At 35.0% G+C, this 21,545-nt stretch overlaps 1 protein-coding gene across 1 annotated transcript in view; it reads right to left on the bottom strand.

Annotated features, from left to right (window-relative positions):
* Nucleotides 1-21,545, bottom strand: part of CFTR (CF transmembrane conductance regulator) — a 195,529-nt gene that overhangs the window by 62,534 nt on the left and 111,450 nt on the right. The window contains exons 12-18 of the mRNA XM_029234325.1: nucleotides 20,549-20,643; nucleotides 17,977-18,063; nucleotides 15,525-16,251; nucleotides 13,652-13,780; nucleotides 5,664-5,701; nucleotides 4,956-5,206; nucleotides 1,643-1,722 (exon numbers count right to left, since the gene is read on the bottom strand). Coding sequence (XP_029090158.1) covers nucleotides 1,643-1,722; nucleotides 4,956-5,206; nucleotides 5,664-5,701; nucleotides 13,652-13,780; nucleotides 15,525-16,251; nucleotides 17,977-18,063; nucleotides 20,549-20,643 — 1,407 coding nt within the window. The remainder of the gene's footprint in view (nucleotides 1-1,642; nucleotides 1,723-4,955; nucleotides 5,207-5,663; nucleotides 5,702-13,651; nucleotides 13,781-15,524; nucleotides 16,252-17,976; nucleotides 18,064-20,548; nucleotides 20,644-21,545) is intronic.

Here is a 21,545-nt window from a genome sequence, read left to right as displayed (position 1 = left end):
GCATTTTTTAATAAATCAAAATTAATCAGATTTTTACTGTATTTGATTGTCATGTATCATGCTTCCTTAATGTGAGACCCCCTTGTAAATAAAATAGGGAAATCAAAATAAAAAAGCCCTGCCCAATCACTTATGAAACAACTAGTGAGCTGCAACATTAGAAGTTGAGCAGAAACTACTGAAATTGCCATAAGAGAAAGGATGAGAACCATCACGTGTGTCAAGACGTGTTAATTCATAAAATAAATGTTCAAAACTGCACTCTCCCAAAGGACTTCTGAAGTAAGCCTTACACTGATTCAGAAAATACTCAGCAGACTACAAAAGTTTTTTTTTTTAATTATCAAGGGCTAACATTCGTGAATTCTTTTGCAGTCATGTCAAGATATCCATGTTCCAGTTTGTACCTGATTTAATAATATTACAGTTGAGATCAGTCATTTACAATCCTAGAACAAGGAAGAAATGTCCAGAAATTAAAGAAAGACATGGGAAACATTCCTTCACATGCATAAACTCAAAGCATCGGTTAAAGAATTCCAGCAGTGGCTGCTAAGTTATATCCCTAAACAGAGTAACTGAAGGAAACACAAGATTCTAAAGTTCACCTGGAACAGTTAATGTGTTTGACTGTGCCAATCATTCCAGATGAGGCAAACTGGCAATCTGGTTTTTGTGCACCTGCCAATGTCAGTTGTGTATACACACAAATGTGATAGCCCTTATGTTATTTTATTTCACAGGTTCTCAGTGGCGGGGGTGGCGAACAACTCATCCTAAGATGGGCAGCATCCTGTTCCAAGTGTCTCTCCAAGGAGGTCATTGCGACTGTGTCATTTACTCTCTGAGGCTCAACCTAAGCCAGACAGTAAGCTGTTTTCAAACCTCGTTCAACAGCCAAGGTTATTAACTCACAACACTCAAGTTCTGTCACTTATGAAGTCTTAATGCGGTATCCCCTAGGTCACCTTCATCTCCAACCCCTTCTTCCCTTCTCCACTTTCACCATCAATCACCCCACCCCAAGGACACATGCTCAGAGTCAGGCTGCCCTGCAGGTGTCTTCAGATCTGTCACCCAGGGATAGTCCTGACTAGTCCTGAATTTTTCCTTCCTCTCTCCCTGCTTGAAAACTTACCTGTACTTCTGTCCCTGCATTATGGTCCTTACTGTGAGATTGCTAACTAGCTACTCTTTGCCAAAGTGTTCATGGATGAGAGTGGTTGAAACTGTAGTCCACCAGGAAACTGACTGACCTACATTTTAACATGGGCCTTCTGGAGGTAGGTGACTTCTCTCAAATAATGATGCCAATGTCAAAAATCTCACACTTCATGGGCAGTGATTTGGGGGAAAGCGGTCTGCTATACATCTTAAATCACTCCCAAGTAGACAGCTATTATATCTAAATGAGGAATTGCCTTAGGTTTTGGTCAGGTAAACAGTTCTGACTTACTACTGAATTTACTAAATTTATGACTATTTTGAAGATTTTTTTTTAATATTGAAAAGATTTATAAATATACAGGCTTCAACTCTTAATCGGATGAAAAGTAAGCAAGAACTAATTTACTACATTTTCTAATTAGTTTTAAAAAGTGCAACAAAGCAAAGTCACTTAATAGTACTTATTTTTACAAACCTGAATGAAGTCAAATATGGTAAGAGGCAGAAGATCATCCAAAACTGCTATATCTTTGGAGAATCTATTAAGAATCCCACCTATAATGTGAAGAAAAATTCTTCAGAAACTAGTAATCTTAAAAATGCATATCAATATTTCATGGATTTGATAACTTTGGATCACAGCAGAAGCCTTCAGAACTCAACTACAAATGAGTACATAATCATATATACATATATATATAATGACGTAGACAATGTTAGTACAAGAATTCTAAGTTGTACAAAGATTCTAAATAACTCTGTGTTCAACTTATTGTCTCCTACTTTTAAACTTTTATAAAATACAGATTGCTATAAGATTCAGGCAAAAACCAAGGTCTTTAATAGAGCCCTGTCACAAATTATGTCAGGAATAGGCACCCATCCTACTACTACAGTCTCCCATTTACAAGCCTGAGTTTAGTAATAATTTTCTGGACATGCTCTCATCATTCCCTTATATCTGTATTTTGTAATATAGAGCCTCCCTATCCTTCAACTTCCACACCTTTCTAAAACATACCTCAGCAGAACCCGTGGCTGCTCTCAACCCCTTCCTGCCCACCATGTGGACCTCCTTTGCCATGTCCTCCTTTTCTACCCTCTTCACTGGCAATCTAAGCTTCAGCCTGTCTTCTAAATTAACAGACTCACATTTGTAAGTCTGATCATTTTTTCCTTCAGTGAAGAAAAGTTACACATGGAGTGCTAGGTGGCAGGCACAATGCTAGGCACTGAGATAACAGAGGTGAATAAGCCTTGCTCCTTGCCCTTGAGGAATACGTTGTCTAGGGGTGAGTTAAACCTATAATTATAACATATTACTGTACAAACAAAGTGATATTGAATCTTATCATTTACTCCCCCCCCATTTACTGCAGGATAAAGTCTAAAATTCTTAGTTTAATATTTAATACCTTCCATGATTTGGCCTTAAACTACCCTAGGTACGAGCTTCCTTTTCTCAAACATTGTTTCAAACTGGCTTATTGTTTAAATACACCTTATACTCTCCTACCTCCTTGCCTTTTCCATGTAGCTCCTCTGCCTGAAAACCCTTTCCTCTCACGTCTACATGTCAAAATCTATGTCTCCTTCCTGGCCCAACTCAAATGTCTCTCCTGCAAGGAAGCATCAATTTTTGCACCAGCTCAAATTAATCCCTTCTTCCTCTGGACACACTTAATACCTTTAATACATCATTACAGCACTTCTGTGTTGTAATAATTATATACATGCTGTACAGTCGCTTGTATACATGTCATCTCTTTTTTCTAGACTGTAAATTTCTAGAGGTCATTGGACCATGCCACATTTATTTTGTATCACTCTGAGCCCTCGGCAAAAAGCCTTATGTAGGAAGAATTCAATTATTTTCTTATTTGTCACTATCTCCTTGCCCTTACTAATGATATTTTATTTAGCATATTTAATTAAACATATTTGTATATCTTTTCATAAATGAATCAAAAATTGAAAAAAAAGTAGCGTATGGTATTTATTCTGTGTAGAAAATGAAAGTTGCTTTGGTAAAAAAAATATATATACATACATCATTCTAGTGCTTAGTATATTTCAAATGGGAAACAATAGAAAGGGAACAACAGTGGGGAACCGGCATTTATTTCATGTTGGCTATGTAACAGGCTAGTAGATGATGACTTTTTTTCATTCTCACAATGATCCTCTGAGATAATTATTCATTTCCTCATTTTACAGATGTGGATGCAAAGTCTCAGAAGAGTAACTTGCCCAGGATCATCACTCTGATGAGGACAAGCCAGACCTCAGACAATTCCCATGCTCCTTTCATTATATCTCATTGCCCATTTCTCACTTCTAGAATCCTGGGCAAATCCCCTACCTTCTCTGGATCTCAGTTTTCCCATTTAAAAAAATGAAATCATTGAATCAAGGTAATTGGGCATTCTCTTGTAGGTCTAAAATTTCTTAGCTCTAAAACAGAAGTGTGGTGATGAGTATATCCAAATGAGGCAAGGCTTTAGTGATACACAAGGGCTTAAAAGAATAAATGTAAGGAAGATCTTCTTGAATACGAACACTGAAATGTTTTACCCAGAAAAAAATGATGGACAATTCTTATCTTGAGATTTTTAGATACATATCACTCTAAAAATCTCAGTCTTGGAATTTATTCTTTCCTTTATAATCAAGTGTTCCTGTGTCTACCTCCTCTCCCTTGTCTGGATTCTTCCAGGGCAAGAACTGTGCCTTATTCATCTTTTCATACCAGTCCCTGGCTTAGTGCCATAGAAAGTAAGTGTTCAACAGATTTCTGTAAGAATAAAACTTGGGAGATTCCTTATTAACCTCAGATTCTTTAAATGTGAATTTGTCTAAAGGGGAATCAATAAAATTGATTACTTTCAAAGTACCTTATTGTCCTTAGTTTTTAAAATCTTTGGTCCCTTTATTTCACTACTCTTACTTTCTGTGGCCTTAATTATTTTTGTTGAGGTATAATTGACAAAAAATTGTGAGATATTTAAAGTATACAATGTGATGATTTAATATATGTATATGCTGGGAAAGGATTCCTCTCACTGAGTTCGTTAACACATTCATCCCCTTTCATAGTTACCTTTGTGTGGGTGTGAGAGAACATTTCAGTTTTATTCTCTTAGCAAATTTCAATAATACAGGACAGTGTTATTAATTATAGTCACCACATTATACATTAGATCTTCAGACCTCACTCATCTTATAACTGACAGCTTGTACTCTTTTACTAACCTCTATGATAGTGTCAAAAATACTTTAAAAATACGTTTGGGATCCACCCAACCCATTTAAAACAACCCTGAATGAATTTATGGGATCATCTTTGAACAGTTACATGAAACTAGATTACTCTACCTCATCAAAACACTTTATTAGTAAAAGAATCTTAGAATTTTTTTTGATCACTTCAAATCTTCTCCTCTTTTAAACAACAATATACATTGGCAGCAAGATGCTTAGAAGGGGGCTAGATCAAATATCTGAATAGAGGACAGCTGACTCAGAAGGGCCTGCTTCTGCTGCTACAGTCGCATCAGCATCATGTCCTAACAAACTGAGCTACTCTAATTAACTGATACAGAAATATGAGGAGTGACCGTATCTGAGAGCCTATAATACCTGAGACAGGTACATGCCAGTCATAAGGAAGCTCAACAAAGGGTAGATGCCTGCATGCAAAACCCAGTGCTACTACTAGAAAACCAACCAACTCACAGGCCCTGTTTGTGGAGGTGCAGTAGCTTCATTTTGTACACCTAGTCAAGTACCTGCTTTCAACGTGTTGAGGGTTGACATAGGGGCTTGAAGAACAGACTGTAACATTTTGTGGTGTAGTATTTTTGACACTCTGATTAGAGTATGCACCAGTGGTAAACCTCTGAAGAGTCCCAGAGCAAGCAAAGTGTCAGCTACTCCCACATAAATGTAAAAAACATAATACGAGCTGGTGCTGGTGACGATCACTGCATAACTGTTATTTGCACTCTTAGTACTATTCCCTTTGTCTTGAGGAAGTGTTCTGTAAAGCAAAAGGAAATTGCTATCAGGCAACCAAACTTTCCCACTGAATTTCCAATACACGTAAATGATGCTGAATTTGAGTCGAAAGAAACACAACATATTTCATTAGCAGAGCTTATGCCTTTAACCTGAAGGACTTACTATTGCAAGAAAGTAGATTAAGTTTTTAACCATTGAAATAGACAAAATTTCAAATACTCAGAGAAAATACTAAGTGTGCAAGGTTGTTTTAAATATTGTTATTGCATTTTATGGAAACTAAGCACAACTAAATCCTTTAAAAATTGGTAAAGAGCTGCAGGAACTGCACATGCTCACAATTTTAAACAAAAGAACTCAATTTTCCACTACAGTACTGTGGGGAAATGAAGCAGAGTGGATATTACAATAATTAATAAGACCCAAATAATCAATAGAAACAAAATACAATCCACAATAGGACATGGAATACTCACTTTGGAAGCAGCCACAACACAACCAAAGAAGCAGCCACCTGGAATGGAACAATACACACTTGATTTTTTTTTCCAGCATCTTCTCCTATTTTTCCCACACCCACTTCTAATTCCACCATGACTAACATTGAAATATATACAATTTCATTTTCCTTTGCTTTACTTTCCTGGGTCCAGCAGCTGCAATAATTGCTTTAAGAACCACTATTTGAGGTGAGAACATGTTAAGTTAATGGAATTCCAATTTCACTGAATAAAATACTTTTCCATTTCTCTCCTTCATTCAACAGGAACTGTTCATTGAACCTCACAGGAGAGCTAATATTGCAGTTAAACACTTTAAGTAATAAAGTTTGTTTCTTATGAAGAGATTACTCTCAGCCTGCTGGCAGATAATTTATCTGGTTGGTGGCTATAAATAATTTCATTTGTCATACAATGATTATGAGGGACATAACTATAAGACCAATTAATTACTGGAAAAGATGAGATATATATTCATGAAAACCAGTTAAAATCTCAAAAGTGTAAAAATTCATGGTTTTTTGGGGGGGTGGTGGTGGGATGAATTGGGAGATTGGGATTGACAGATATACACTAATATGTATAAAACAGATAACTAATAAGAACTTGCTGTATACAAAATAAATAAATAAAATAAAATTCAAAATAAATAAATTCATGTTTTTTAAATAAAGATAAGGTGCATTCAGGTTAAAACATACACTATTGGCACTATTTGGGCTTTCTCAAGGTGGAAACTTTTGGTTGAAGAACAAATGTTCTATCCCATAACTAAACCAAAAAAGAAAAATGTTTAACAACCATGATTTTAGTTTCTGTGTTATTTAAATGATCTGTACTCTGTTCTATTTCAATTTGGCATTGCAGTCTCCTAAATGCTGTGGGAAAACAATCTTGTGATGATACCAACACAATTATAACACCAGAAATATTTACACAATTATAAGACTGAAATTATACAATTAGCCTGATAATAACTTTAACAAAGAATCAAATAGAAAAAAGGGAGAAACTGTAAGTAAAATAATTTGAAAATGAACACAGAGTAAAAATAAATAGGGGAGAAACAAATACGCTTGGTATAAGAAATCTATCTCTTATTTCATAATCAATTTATCTTAAGTATTTAACAGTACCATATAAAAATTATGGAGAATAATTAGCATTAAGAAATTACATTATGAAGTTATATACTTTAAACAGTATATAATTTTTGGTAAATTTGCATATCAGATAGGAGTATAATAATGAAAAATCTAATAGCATCATTCTCACTTTCCTACTTTTTTTCATTATACACATAGCCTCCATGAACCATATTAATAAAAAGAAAAACCACCTTTGTTTCCTTGAAATTCAAGTGAATTCAAAATGACAAGAAACACAGCAATAATCTAGCTATTTCAAAAGTCTTTGTTCCAGTACAAATGTTTTCCTATTTCCTAAGACTAATCAAATTATTCAAGAACCTAGATAAGGGTATATTTGTGAGGGACTCTTTGGTTATTATAGTCCCTCTTTGCTCCAGTGAAAGAAGTGTCAATAATGTTGGCATTCCAACCTTCTCTGAATGTGAGTAAATCCCAGAAATAAATATTTTATAATATTTGCAATAACCAAAGCAGTTGTTCAAAGACACTGGTCTAATCAGTGTAATATAAAGTTATTTCTTGGCTCTTGCGAATAGAGACCACTTGTGGGACCACCAACCCAAACTACTTTTATTGACTGGAACAAAAACATTTCCAAGGACTTGACATAATGACTTTAATGAAAATGTCTGGGGCATATAGAAACAATTAAGCAAGCAAGTTCTAACATTTAATTTCCAAAATGTTTGAGGTTGGGCTTCCCTGGTGGCGCAGTGGTTGAGAATCTGCCTGCTAATGCAGGGGACACGGGCTCGAGCCCTGGTCTGGGAGGATCCCACATCCCACGGAGCAACTAGGCCCATGAGCCACAACTACTGAGCCTGCGCGTCTGGAGCCTGTGCTCCGTAACAAGAGAGTCCGCGATAGTGAGAGGCCCGCGCACCGCGATGAAGAGTGGACCCCGCTTGCCACAACTAGAGAAAGCCCTCGCACAGAAACCAAAACCCAACACAGCAAAAATAAATTAATTAATTAATAAACTCCTACCCCCAACATCTTCTTTAAAAAAAAAAAAAAAGTTTGAGGTTATAAAGTTCATACAGCTTGTGATAGAGTGACAGTACTGAAAGATTAGAGGAAAAGCAAAAAGGTCATTATTTTCAGCTCTTTCAGGGTTTTAAACATCATTCCATATCACATAGAAAATGGTCCCGTCTAGATCAGCACTGTCCAAGAGAAATTTCTACAAAACTAGAAATGTTCAGTATCTGCACTGTTCAGTGTCATTGCCACTTGACACACATGGCACCTGATCACTTGAAATGTGGCCATTGTGGGTGACTGAGGAGCTGAATTTTACATTGTGTTTCATTTTAAATAATTTCATTTAATTTATGTGGTCATACATGGCTGGTGGGTGGCTACTGTACTGGACAGTGCATGAATAGACTAAAACTGTTAGTTAGATAGGGGTGTAGCCAGCGTATTTATTATACACCCATGCTAGGTATCAGGAGTCTGATTATGGTGTCCTCTAAGGATAGATCCCTGAACAGTCAACGTGATGATTCACGAACTTCGCAAATGCCCCCAAATGAAAAAGAAGTAGCCAGTATTTAGAAGCTAGGTCACAATTGAAATTATATAGATAATTTGTCTCTATGATTTAAAAAATAATGGCATGTCGGGGATAGAATATACAGCATACACATACGGAAAGAGAAATTAAGTGCCTCTTTCTGAAAGGCTTATTTGCTAAATGAACTAGTAAACATCTTCGGACACGTGACAGATGAAGGTTGATCATCTATATAGTAAAACACCAACAGTATGATTTCAAAAATAAGATGTGATGGAGAACTACAGGAAGAATATATTCAAGACTTAGGAGGAACCCTACCATGACATAACCTGGCTAGGTACAAGTTTGATACTCACAACGAAAGAAAATAGGCGTGAAAAGAGAAGAAAACTGCCAAGGCCAGGTACAGAAAAGGTTCAAAAACGTGAATACAACCACATGAGGTATAATGGTCCAATATTCTATCATGAAGAACTTTAATAAACTACAAAGAAGGCACTCCTAAATACTTCACTGTGGAATATCTTCAGAGGCCTTTAAATATGACTTAAAGGTTCTAAACACTCTGGATGCTGAGCCTAGTTAATAACAGCAATCCCTTCCTGTCATAACAGATGTTCCGGCCTCCCTTTGTGTCCCCATCCAATCCATTTTCCATATAGCAGACAGAGTGATCTTTTTTAAAGCATAAAAAAGTCATATCATACCCTGAATGAAGGCTTTCAAAGGCTTCCTGTTGCACTTAAAATAAAATCCAAACTCTTTACTTCAGCCAATGGTTCTGCAAACCTGTTTCTGGCCTACTTTTCCAATGTCACCACGTGACATGCCACTCACTTCTTTCTCCCACTGTTCCAATTGTGCTGGCCTCCTCTCAGTTTCCATAATTTACCAAACTTTTCCAAGACCTTTGCATTTGCCCCAGTTTCTGCATGTCTGAGTCCTTCTTATCTTTCGGGTGTGAATGAAATGTCATTTCGTCAGGAAGCCTTCCCTGTCTACCCTCCTTTGCCCAGCTTTATATTAGCCCTTATTATAATATAAGTGCCTTATATTAATAAGGCTAATATAAGTGCCTTATATTAATAAGGTACTTATTACACTCTGTGATTATTTCCATCAAAATGTATTTTTCCTCTGTTCTCTTTCCTATTATAGCCTTAGTGTCTAAAACAACGCCCAGTAAACAGTAGGCATTCGGTAAATCCGTACTTAATAAATAAAGGAAGGGATAAATAAGAGTATACTTAAATAAAAAATACAGGGACTTCCCTGGTGGCATGATGGTTGGGACTCTGCACTCCCAATGGGGGGGGGGGCCTGGGTTCAATCCCTGGTCAAGGAACTAGATCCCACATGCATGCCACATCTAAGAGTTCGCCTGCCACAACTAAGACCCAGCGCAACCAAATAAATAATAAATATTTTTTTAAAAATAAAAAATACCGATGTCAACAGACAGAAATTATATACTAATCACATAGAAAACATTTAAAAAAGCATAACATATCATGATATGTTATGTAGGATAAAGATAAAGAACCGGAACCAATTCATTCTATAAGTTCTGCACAAATGCAGAATTCAGAGCTCTTCCCAAGTCACACAAGGAGATCTGTGTGTAAATGACTACCGTTAAAATAGTATTGGCATTTTGAGTTTTCACCAAGGAGCACAGTATTATGAATGTTCTGCTAACATAAGTACATTAGTGTATTCTATCTGTACACTCTGTTTTGTACTTCATGGTATACACAGCATATAGAATTATGCCTGACATACTGAAAGAACTAAAAACATAGGTGTTGAATTAGTAAGTGGCTGAATGAATGACAGGCAGTAATAGTAAAGTGACACCTTGTTATGACTTAATCGCAGATTTCAATGCTTTTCAGGTTAAATCACGCCCTAAAACATAGACACTTGCTAAGTAATGCTGCCTTAAAAGTATTACTATCAATAAAGGTATAACTGTCATTAAGGTATTATGGGAGCATATATTGTGTATACTAATAACGTAAAGCCACCTAGTGATTCCTCATTAGCAAACAGAAGGGAAATCATAAGGGAATAGTATATAGCAGTTCTCTGACACTTTTCTTAAAACTCTCAGGAATAAAAGGACTGAACTGGATCTTTAGATACTCCAGGCAACAATAATACCCTCTGGTTGTTGTAAAAGTAAGGAGGAAACTGCCTCCTACTGTATAATTTGCGTTTCTTCTCTATCTAGTCAATGCTGAACTGCCAAGTTAGAGCACTAGAGAGACCAACATAATAGAAATTTAAAAGCCTATATCCCTGGTGCCAATATCTAAAAACTTAACAGAAGATACTGTTCTATGGTAAAGAAAACAGTACAAAAATATAAGGTAGACTGACTCCTTTATCAAAATGACACTCTAATGATAATTGGTAACAAACTGAGTAGACCAAACTAATTTTTTAAGTTTAGCACTTTGAAGAAATAAAAAAGTTATTACTTTCATACTCTAAAAGGGAAGTTTATTGAACCTACTCTATAAAATTATAAAATCTAGATTGAAGTGGCCCCTATGAAAACTAAAAATGGGTACATCACTTCCACAAAGGAAGAAATGTATCTTAACTTTTCTTTAGGTTCTCTGATCATGTTGAGTATGAGGCTCTAAATAAAGTTTAAAAGACCTAAACTATCTTCCTGGATTAGCACTTGTACCATGATGCAAAGCACATATGAGATATTTCAATGGTAATGAGAAGAGGCACATTGGTATTAAGAAAGGAGCTTAGTCTAAAAGTAAAATTATGTAAATTTTGATTCAAAGATGTGACAGAATTGTGAACATCTGAATGATTTGTTTAGCTGTATAACGGTGCACATGATGAAAACAATTACTGTTTTTCTACTATCACCAAGTTTTTGTTATTCAAAATTTTGAGAACCAGTCAATTGGCAATGCCTTCAGGATACTGGGCCAAAAAAGGCTCATAATTTTTTATATTATTTCTTGCCTAGAAAATGACATTACTGGTTATTTTGTCCATTAAAAAGAAAAGTTTTTGCAATAATTGTGAGAGCTAAACTAATAATGGGAAGTTATACAACATTTACATCCTCTGTTGTAGTTTGGTTTCTAGCCTAAAGACAAAGGACCACTGTCTTCTTGAGTAAGTGAGCTAATAATATTGTACACATGTTCAGTGGCTCAACGCTCAGTCTCTAATTAATTAACTATACACTGTGTTGAAAGGCACGTAAGTTCAGCTCTACAGCTCTACAGCTCTACATGGGACAAGGGTCCTGTAAGTGAACATAAATCACCACCACATTCAGATAGGACCATTTTTTCTCATAAAACTAAACTGAAGACAGTCAAGTAATGTTGATCTTTCAATGAAGAGGTTCAAATCATTAACAATGACAAAGGGCTGGTTTGAGATTAACTGTGGCACAAGACTGAGTTTCATTCGCATTAATGTTGGTCATTTGGCATGACTGGCAGAGATTAATGAGGTAAATTAAAAATACATTTCAACGTAATTTTCATTACCTCATGTGAGAGTCTCGAGTTACTCAACCCCATAGTTTTGTTAAACTGTAAAAGGAATTATTGAAATTTTTACTATATCTCTGTCATGGACTTGTTCACCTCAAACTAGCTTGAGCTTTATAATGATGATAGACATTAAGGATATTAGTAAGAATAGCAATTAGCATTGCTCATTATATGCCAAGCCCTACAGTAAGTGCTTTATAATCATGATATCTCTTAACCCACAAAAATGACCTTTGAAATTGGTACCATTACAACCTCCATTTTATAGATGAGGAAACTGAGGCTCAGAGAGGTTAACTAACTTGTTCAGTGTCATAGTGTTAAAAACACAGAATTAGAATTCACAGCCAGATCAGTCTGAGTCCAGAGGTGGCACTATGCAATACTGCGTCTCACATTCAGCCTCCATTTGTTTTATTAATTTAAAATAGTAGTAGAGCAAAAGAAGTGATATCATCAAAACTCAAAGATCAAATGGAAACCAACGCTTTATAGGTGAAGTGGTATGTACAACTTTTGGTACATACCTTTAATATTTTACACTACTTTACTTGGTCAAGGAGGAGTGATAATATTTTATGTGGACTTCTTAACTGAGGTTAGAAGCAGCCTAATAAGACAATGGTGTAGTTTTAAGTTTGGGTTTCAGGTATGTATATAATTATACACCCTCAGGAGAGGCAGTACTTCACCTGGGTCATTTCTCCCCCTGAAGGCAGCCTGGGCCTTTATGTTGGATTCAGGCTGTATATTAGGACACATCCAGCAGTATCCTCCGAGATAAATATCTAGAGTAGTCATTCACAGGCTGAATCCAATCCAGATATGTTTTTTTGTACCCACGTAGTGTTCATTTGTTTGTTTTACTTTAACCAACTACCCACACTTAAAAATGAGAAATTTTTACAGAAAAAATCTGTATTTTCATCTTATGTTGAAAAATAAGAAGGTTTAGTGAAACTGATCCCGAAACCCCTCATGGGAAGTCCTTGGCTGGTGTTGAGTTACGACTGCTCCCGTTCGACAATTGGCAAATATTCTCCATCCAGCCTCAAAGCCACTTCACCACCAGACATCCTCTGCCAAGCCTCTTTTCTCATTTAAGTGGCTGCTCCTGATCTAGAGAATAACCTCATTCACCAACCAGCTTCAGAAACCTCTTACCTTAATGCAGAACTGAACCTGTGACCTACTGCCCCCCTCTTTTATTTTAACCTGGTGATGTGAAGGAGAGCAGCATGGTAAAGAGACCATGATGGTGGCATTGAAGACAAAAGAATTCTGTAAGCAAATGGGTGATTTGAATCTCTGAAAGGCTTATTTAAAATGATTTCTAAGCCACTAATATATATTTATTTTATTTTGTGAGGAAATAGTCTTTTAAAGGTGGGATTCATCACTGGCATATTTAATAATGCAATATCTAGAGTCAAATGAATTTAGTACAGAATAATTTTCATTGTTTAAATTCAATTCATATAAAGACATTCTACTTTGAGGTTTTGAATGTCTCAAAAACTCTTCATATAGAAGATATGTGCTTAAGTATATTTTATATGCTATGTATGAAGTAATAAAATATCAATAGAAGAACTATACATATCATTATATGATATAAAATTTCATATATACACATACACTTATATTTATGCATATATATACATTTATACATGTATATATATATATATCCTTCCAAACTATTCTTAATTTAACTTTAAATCACATTAATATTTAATAACAGAAAATTCTTACCTCAGCCAGAAAAATGACTAAGCACCAAATTAGCACAAAAATTAAGCTCTTGCGGACAGTAATATATCGAAGGTATGTGTTCCATGTAGTCACTGCTGGTATGTTCTCCACATCATCAAAAAAGCACTCCTGAAACAAAGAATCACAGTTATTACAATGTGACAATACAGGTTCACACCAGCACTGTGGTTTTATTTTGAATGTGTGGAAATAAAGGAATATTACTATTTGAAACTAAGTGAATTTCAACAAATATAAACCATTATGAATGACACATGTGATGTCACTCCACAGCCAATATAATGTCCACTGGAGCAACATAGCTTTTTGAAAAATGAGGAACACTGCGATTCTTCAAACTCTGAATGTAATATTGCTGATAAAACAAGTGTATTGTTTTTGAACAATTTTACCATTTTAATGCTTAACAGTGTCACACATTTTATCAAATAAATGGTACCAGCAAACTGAAGCTTCCCAGAACCATCCTTGACTTAACTTTGAGAGCTATAGTTCAATAATTTGAAAGAGAGAAAATCCAGATATTTCAAAGGGAAAGGATAGTTTTGTTTCTTATAAAGTCAACAAAATTCAAGAAGAAGCACTAGAACATCAAAGAAAGGGTCCTAGGAAATTGGAATATGACACACTGGTTAGATGTAAAAATTTCTGAAGTCAAGTAAACCTGGATTTGAATCTGGACTCTATCATTGACTTCCTAGGAGCTGCTTGAATTCAGGCAGCTGAACTTCTCTAAAATTTAGTTTCCTTATCTATAAATGAGGATAATGAGAGGACCTTCTAAGAATATGCTCATGGCACTAGAAGCAATCAATAAATACTATTATCAGTCAAAGTGATCATTCTTTACAATTAAACTTATAGAATCAGGTTTGAGAAATTCATTCAGATTGGTATTAAAACCATACAGATAAATTATCTTTTAGGAAATCTTTTTTAAGATTATAGAAACACTGAAAGTATGTATTTTAGAGATCATCTATTCTGTTCCCTCATTTTACAAAGAAAGAAACTTTGGCCCAGAGACATTAAATGACATGTGACTTGCCAAAGGTCACACTACTCGTAATTGATCTATGCTATTAAACATATCGATTTATTACAACACTGTTTCATCCAAGGCACTTAAGGAATTTTTCTAGTTTCAAAAAAACCCTCCTCTTTTCTATTGCCTCCTATTTTAAGAATAAAAGCATTTTATTCTTTAGAACTTAATATAAAAGACTTTCTACCTGAACGTTGGCACTAGTATATGTTGAATTTCACATACCTTCTTTAAAAGAAACCTGCCCAGAAATCCTATGTATAATGAAATTTAAATGATAAAAAAGCTCACATTAACTAAATTCAGGCAAGACTGAGGTGTAAGCCAGAATGTTAGTCCTGTTGAGAGACTAGATGTTTATATACCTTATAGAGGCTACCTGCATACAGAAACATTTCTTTGTCTCTCAATAACTGAAGCTATTATTTGTTTATATATTTGTTTTCACTCCACCTCTTCCCACAGAGGTTTTAGGAGGGTAATGAAACAGATTTATAATAATTTTTCTCATTAATAATAATGATTATCACTGCTTAGTAAAGGACTCAATATTAGTCCTTGCTTTGACTTACAATACATCTTACAGTAAGAGACATCACAAAAGGAAACAGTTGATTCTTTCACATTTCGAAGTTGCTTACATAATTTACATACTTTGGACTTTAGGAATCTTAAAAATAAACCTCATCCTAAACTCAAATTTGAGTAAGTTTTGCTACATAGTATGTATTACATCCCACTCTTTGTGGCCAAAAGAAAAAAAAGAAAGGAAAACACGGAAACACCACACTGATTACTTATACACACCCTTAAATCTTCTTCATTAATTTCTTCACTTATTTCCAAGCCAGTATCTTGAGATAACCGTCTTGAATATATATCTATTTCAGTTAAGCTCGCCTGAGGGGCCAGTGACATTTTTCGTGTGGATGTCGCTGTCTTTCGGTGAATGCTTTGACCTTGGTTCACCGAGGAGCAGGTCATAAGGTTCAGGACTGACTGCCTCCTTCGTCCCTGAAATGTGGGACCAGCATCGATCATGTTGCTCCGAGGCAGGATAGCCTCTCCCAGTTCAGAACCAGAAACTAAGGATAGTCTTCTCTCTAAAGGCTCAACAGAATCGTCTTCGATGCCATTCATTTGTAATGGAGTCTTCTGTACAAATGAAAATTTCCTCACAGAGCTGATTGAATTGAGAATGGAGTTCTTCCTTTTTTCACCAAACTCTCCAGTCTGTTTAAAAGATTGCTTTTTCGTTTCATTCCAGGACACAGAAGTATCTCCTTCTAGTGAGAAACGCCGTAAAGTCTCAGTTATGATTGAATTTCTTCGTTCTGCAGTAAACTGGTCAAAAGTGTCATATCCCATGAGCTTTGAGCTGAAGTCGGGCCGCTGATTTTGTAATTCAGAAAATGTCCCATAAAAATAGCTGCTACCTTCATGTAAAATTAATATTTTGTCAGCTTTCTTTAAATGTTCCATTTTAGAAGTGACCAAAATCCTAGTTTTGTTAGCCATCAATTTACAGACACAGCTTTAAGAATATAAAAATATATAAATATTAATTTAATAAACAATTTATTACAATAGTATATATATTGCATTTTAACATTTTATTAACCTATTCTTGTATAAAACCTCTACCATACAATGTTATTATTATACTTAAAATAAGTAAATATTAAAAAAAAATAGTAACTAATTTGCACTCTTGAATTATTATGACATGAAATACTGTATTATTGAATTATTATAGTATGCTACATTATAAAGTTGAGTGTTAACAGACCTAGAATGAAATTAAATATCTGATATTAAATAAACATTTGACTTTGAATGAACTGGTTACCCTCTGGGTCATGGCTGATTCATCTAGAAAATAAGGGAATCGTTAGATGACCTTTAAGATTCCTTAGGGTTTATATTTCTACATGTCTTCTAAAATGTCAGAGCTTTCTTGTTCTTTAAACTTTCTACTCATTTCCTTTTTTTATATTTTAAGTTGACCACCAATTTTGTCCTCAAGAGCTTATATTAAGACTAATTTTATTTGTTAAAAACACAACAACAGGGCTTCCCTGGTGGTGCAGTGGTTGAGAGTCCACCTGCCGATGCAGGGGACACGGATTCGTGCCCCGGTCCGGGAAGATCCTACATGCCGCGGAGCGGCTGGGCCCGTGAGCCGTGGCCGCTGAGCCTGCGCGTCCGGAGCCTGTGCTCCGCAACGGGAGAGGCCACAACAGTGAGAGGCCCGCGTACCACAAAAAAAAACCACAAAAAACAAAAAACACAATAACAAACCTGAGAATTGGATAATACATTTGACCGTCCTCCAACAAAACTTCCCTCTAAGTCTAGAAGTAAATCCTGACGAGAACCATCTGAAACCAATTTCTTTTTGGCATTAAAACATTTTATATTATATATTGATAGAAAGAGGCATCATTCTAGTCTATACTCTAACATACTAACATAACTAGCAAAGTTTATATTGGTAAGAAGGTACTTATAGTTACAGGATTATAAAAATAGTATCATAGGTATTAAATTTTGCTAAATTCTAGGAAAGGTGCTTCTAGGAAAAATATGGCCGTTTTATACACACACAATCTACATCCTTATTGATTAAAATGAATCATAATTCTCTTAATAAACTACTTTATAGTCTATGAAATCATTTTGAAACCTTAAAATCAAGTTATATAACTAACTTCCTGGTAGGAACTTCACATACGTTGAGCCCTAATGGGAGCTCCAATGAAATGTATTCCCTGAGCTTTGTGTGACTGAGGAGAAGGTTCTGAAGGAGGTATTGAGGTAGATGAATAGTCTGAGCATTCACCTATATTAAAACATTAAAACCTTCAGTTTCTTTGGTTCCTTAAGAAGTTTACTACCTAAGGAGGAGATAAAATAAAATACTAACACGAAAAAAGTGAATAAAAAGTTTGAGTATAATAATCAATTAAAATAATATAAGCTATGTCACAAGACAATAATACTATAAAAACCTACATAATTAGTGATTGTTAAAGTAATAATGGGAAAAATTGGTTCAGCATAAGGTGGACAGAAAAGTGGACGTGATCTTTAATGTTGACCGTAGAGGGAAGATCAGATTTGAGTAAGTGGCTACATTACATTCTGCCATTCTGAGTCACAATGGTGGACATATTTCTCAAGAAGTAATATGCAGCCTATGGTGGTATAGTTGTTCCTTCTTGTCTTTTAGCATGGATAAGTTATTCAAAGAACATACCTTTCAAATATTTCTTTCTCTGTTAACACATCTAGGTATCCAAAGGGAGAGTCTAATAGGTACAAATCAGCATCTCTGTATACTGCTCTAAAAAGAAAATGGAAATGAAATTAGATTCCTTCAATATTTCCCATGTCTTTTGGTATGGATTATTTTAAGTGAAGAACAAAAAGATAAGTCATATGTGATTTTTATGGCTTTTCACAATACTCCAAAAACTGCTGAAGTGGTTTTGCTAAATATAAGTGACATACACTTTAAGTTACAAAAGTAACAAACGGAATCACACCATACATACAATTTTAAATATTACCTCAAAAAAGAAAAAGAAAACCTTTTAACAGTTGTATCTATTCACAGCCAAGCACTATGCCACACGCTGGGAATACAATCGTAAAAATTACACAAGTTCTGCCCTCAAAGGTCTTGCATTTTGGTGGGAAACAAAGAAAAATAGACTGTTTCAAACCTGTAAAATGTCAGAGACAGCAATTAAATTGCAGCACTTATGTGAAATTATTTTTTAAATATTTTTTCAGTGTTGACTGTTACCAACAAATTGATAGCAGTGTTGTTACGGCTGTATGATTGACATCGCTCTTTGCTCCGTATAGTCTTAGTTTCTGGACCATACTCATAAAAATGCCACACAAGTGAAGGATGAAAAATTTGCAATGAAAATGTATACCCATGTTATTTTATATTATAAAATTTTAGAAAATTTTACTATTTTCTAAGTTAAAAAATAAAATTTTATGAGCAAGTAAAATCTTCATTAAGTTGATCTTAGGACAGTAATAAGATGAAGATATGGTCCCATATGAACGAAAGTGAGGCAATTTAAATTTTAAATTTTTATTTAAATTTTTTCAGCTGTGGTTGTTAGTACCCTATACCTGTGCCAGTCACATAGCATTCAGTGTTTACGTATAATTATGTAAAAAAGGAAACTGTGTTTAGTCAGCAGGTAACTAAGACAAGTAATAATAATAATAATTAAAAAACAGAAATGACAAAAGGTCAAAGTAAAATCTAGAAGAACCTTTGCAGTGTAACTTATTTTTGAAGATAACACATAAGAACTAGATAAAAGTCCCCCATCTAAATGTACCCTCGAGGGCTTTCTTCCCTTACTCAGCTCTTCTCTCTATCTACACATCTATGACCACAGTTTCTCAAGAGATCAGAAATAACATATTCATCATCCCCAAATGGACAACACATGACACATTCAGATCAGAATAGCAATAAACAATTATTTTCTTTAATGCCTCAAACTGTGTGTATTTTATAATAAAACTGCATCTTCAACTGGTAAATACAAACTCAATTCTATTCTGAATGCCTGAAGCCATACAGCATATCCTACCTAAATTTGAAACGAAATGTTTAAGACAAGTCTTACTTTGGCTCACAGATTAATCAACTTTCAGTTATTTAGAAAATATTATTTTGTCTGTGAATTATCCATATCTATTGATTTATTACTTGACATTGTAATCCCAAGATCAAGGTGTGGTTTAATGTAGAGTCAAGACGACCTGGTTCAAATTGTAACCCTAGAATTTCCCAGTGTGGATTTTGGTAAGTTAAGATCTAACCTCCTCATTTATCTCTTCTATAAGTTGGGGAGAACAATACTTTTTTGGCAGAGTGATATGGGGATTAAGTAAAATTACACACGTACTCATGCACACCCAACCCAGAATAGTACTAGGCAACTGTAGGTGCTCAGTGAGTTAGTTTCCTGTCCCAGCTTTTGAAAGCGCAAGAAAGTAAGGGAAAGAAGCCAAAATATCAATAAGTCAAGGTGATTTCTTGCTAACAACTTCAGCAACACAGTAAGAAGAATCTTGTTCAAATAAAACTGGAGTAACATTTGCCACACCACATCACCAATAATTTTTTAAACTGAGAGTTACAATTTAACCGCAAAGGTTTCTTCTTGACACAAATTAACTATACATATATATATATATATATATATATATACTTCCCTTTGACACTTCAAAATGCTTAGGCCAAGAATGTCTCCACCAAGGGATCACCATAGCCCCCACTATATTAGATGTGCTTGTCCTATTTATTTTTCTTTAAAGATTACAGACTTTAAGCTAAGTGACATCATTTGCCCTGCTATCTCTGTCATGAGATTAATTAGTTATGTTGAAAACTTTGAAAATTTATGTTTATCTAAACCAAGTAGCATAAACAGAAGCCTAGAGCAGGTGTGTACATTTTGGGATGGGGTGAGCAAGGAACTGTATGAAGGACTAAATAAAAATTTACATCTTCTCTTTCCTGGGCTAGGCAGAGTGCCAGGGCATCAGGCAAACAAACACACACACCAACATAAGGGTATGCATTTTTAAAAAGCCATCAGCTTTATCAGACATGAACACTGTATCATTAACTATAATTCTTAAAGGTCATTCTTAACCTGCTACCTATAAGATCCTGGGCATTTTTCAATTCCAGAAACAGAATATGAAGAAATAGAGAATCATCTATAATTTTTTACATGCATGATATTTACAACAAATGCTCACTGGACCAATAATCAGATATTCACCTTGCTAAAGAAATTCTTGCTTGCTGACCTCCACTCAATGTGATTCCACCATCTCCAAGAACTATGTTGTCTTTCTCTGCAAATTTGGAGATGTCCTATTACCAAAAATAGACAGAGAGGAATTGTCAGTATGTTGGATCTGAATTTGAAAGGTACATTTTCCTTCAAATGCAATCGTATATCAGACTTCTGCTTTAACCACAGCAGAAATTGTGAACACCGCATCTCAGTTATTTTAAATGCATTTCAATTGCTCAAAACATTGTTGAAATTTTATAAAGAAAACTTTCTTTAATTTTTCAAATGTTATTTAGGATAATTAAATAAGAATTGGAAAATATCAGAAAGTAAAGCATATGCATATTTATGATATGTAAAGATGTGTGTATATCATCCATTGACCATTTTACAAACCCAAGTGCTATTAATGTGCTAAAGTACACTTCCTTTCAATTTAAATTCACTCCTTTAAAAGGAAATCCCCAAAGATGAATAAACCTCCTAATAAGAGAAACTAAAAGAATACCATTTACAGCTCCCTGCAGTATCTAAGCATATTCAGTGACCAGGGGTACAAGGCATCTCTTTTCCACACTTCTCTCACCTACCCACCCAAACAACACAGCCTTCTCCCTCATCCATCCTCCCACCTCATTCTTATGTCCTCTCCCCATCCGCTCTGTCTCTCCTGTCACCTCCCTGCCACATGTGTCCTGTCATCCCTTCTCCAGTTAATGAACTCTGTGGCAACAACCATGCTAGACATTGTGAAAGATTAGAATTTATAAGAAACAGTCCTCAAATTGCAGTCATTGTAAGTCTAACTTGGAAAATAAGCCATAATCCTGGAGAAAGCTAAAAAACATCCCAAAGAATCAATTAACCATTTTAAGATAATAAAACAATATGCAATTAATTGGCAAATTAATTGTTCAGAATATAGAAGTATTGTAAAGTAAGTAGAAAATGCTATAATGCTTTCTGGAATAGGTGAGGT

This window comes from Monodon monoceros, unplaced genomic scaffold, assembly GCF_005190385.1.
Source record: "Monodon monoceros isolate NGI ecotype Baffin Bay Population unplaced genomic scaffold, NGI_Narwhal_1 Super_Scaffold_2, whole genome shotgun sequence".
NCBI lineage: Eukaryota > Metazoa > Chordata > Mammalia > Artiodactyla > Monodontidae > Monodon > Monodon monoceros.
The sequence above is the reverse complement of the archived record's forward strand: the minus strand, read 5'-3'. Positions and strand labels throughout refer to the sequence as shown.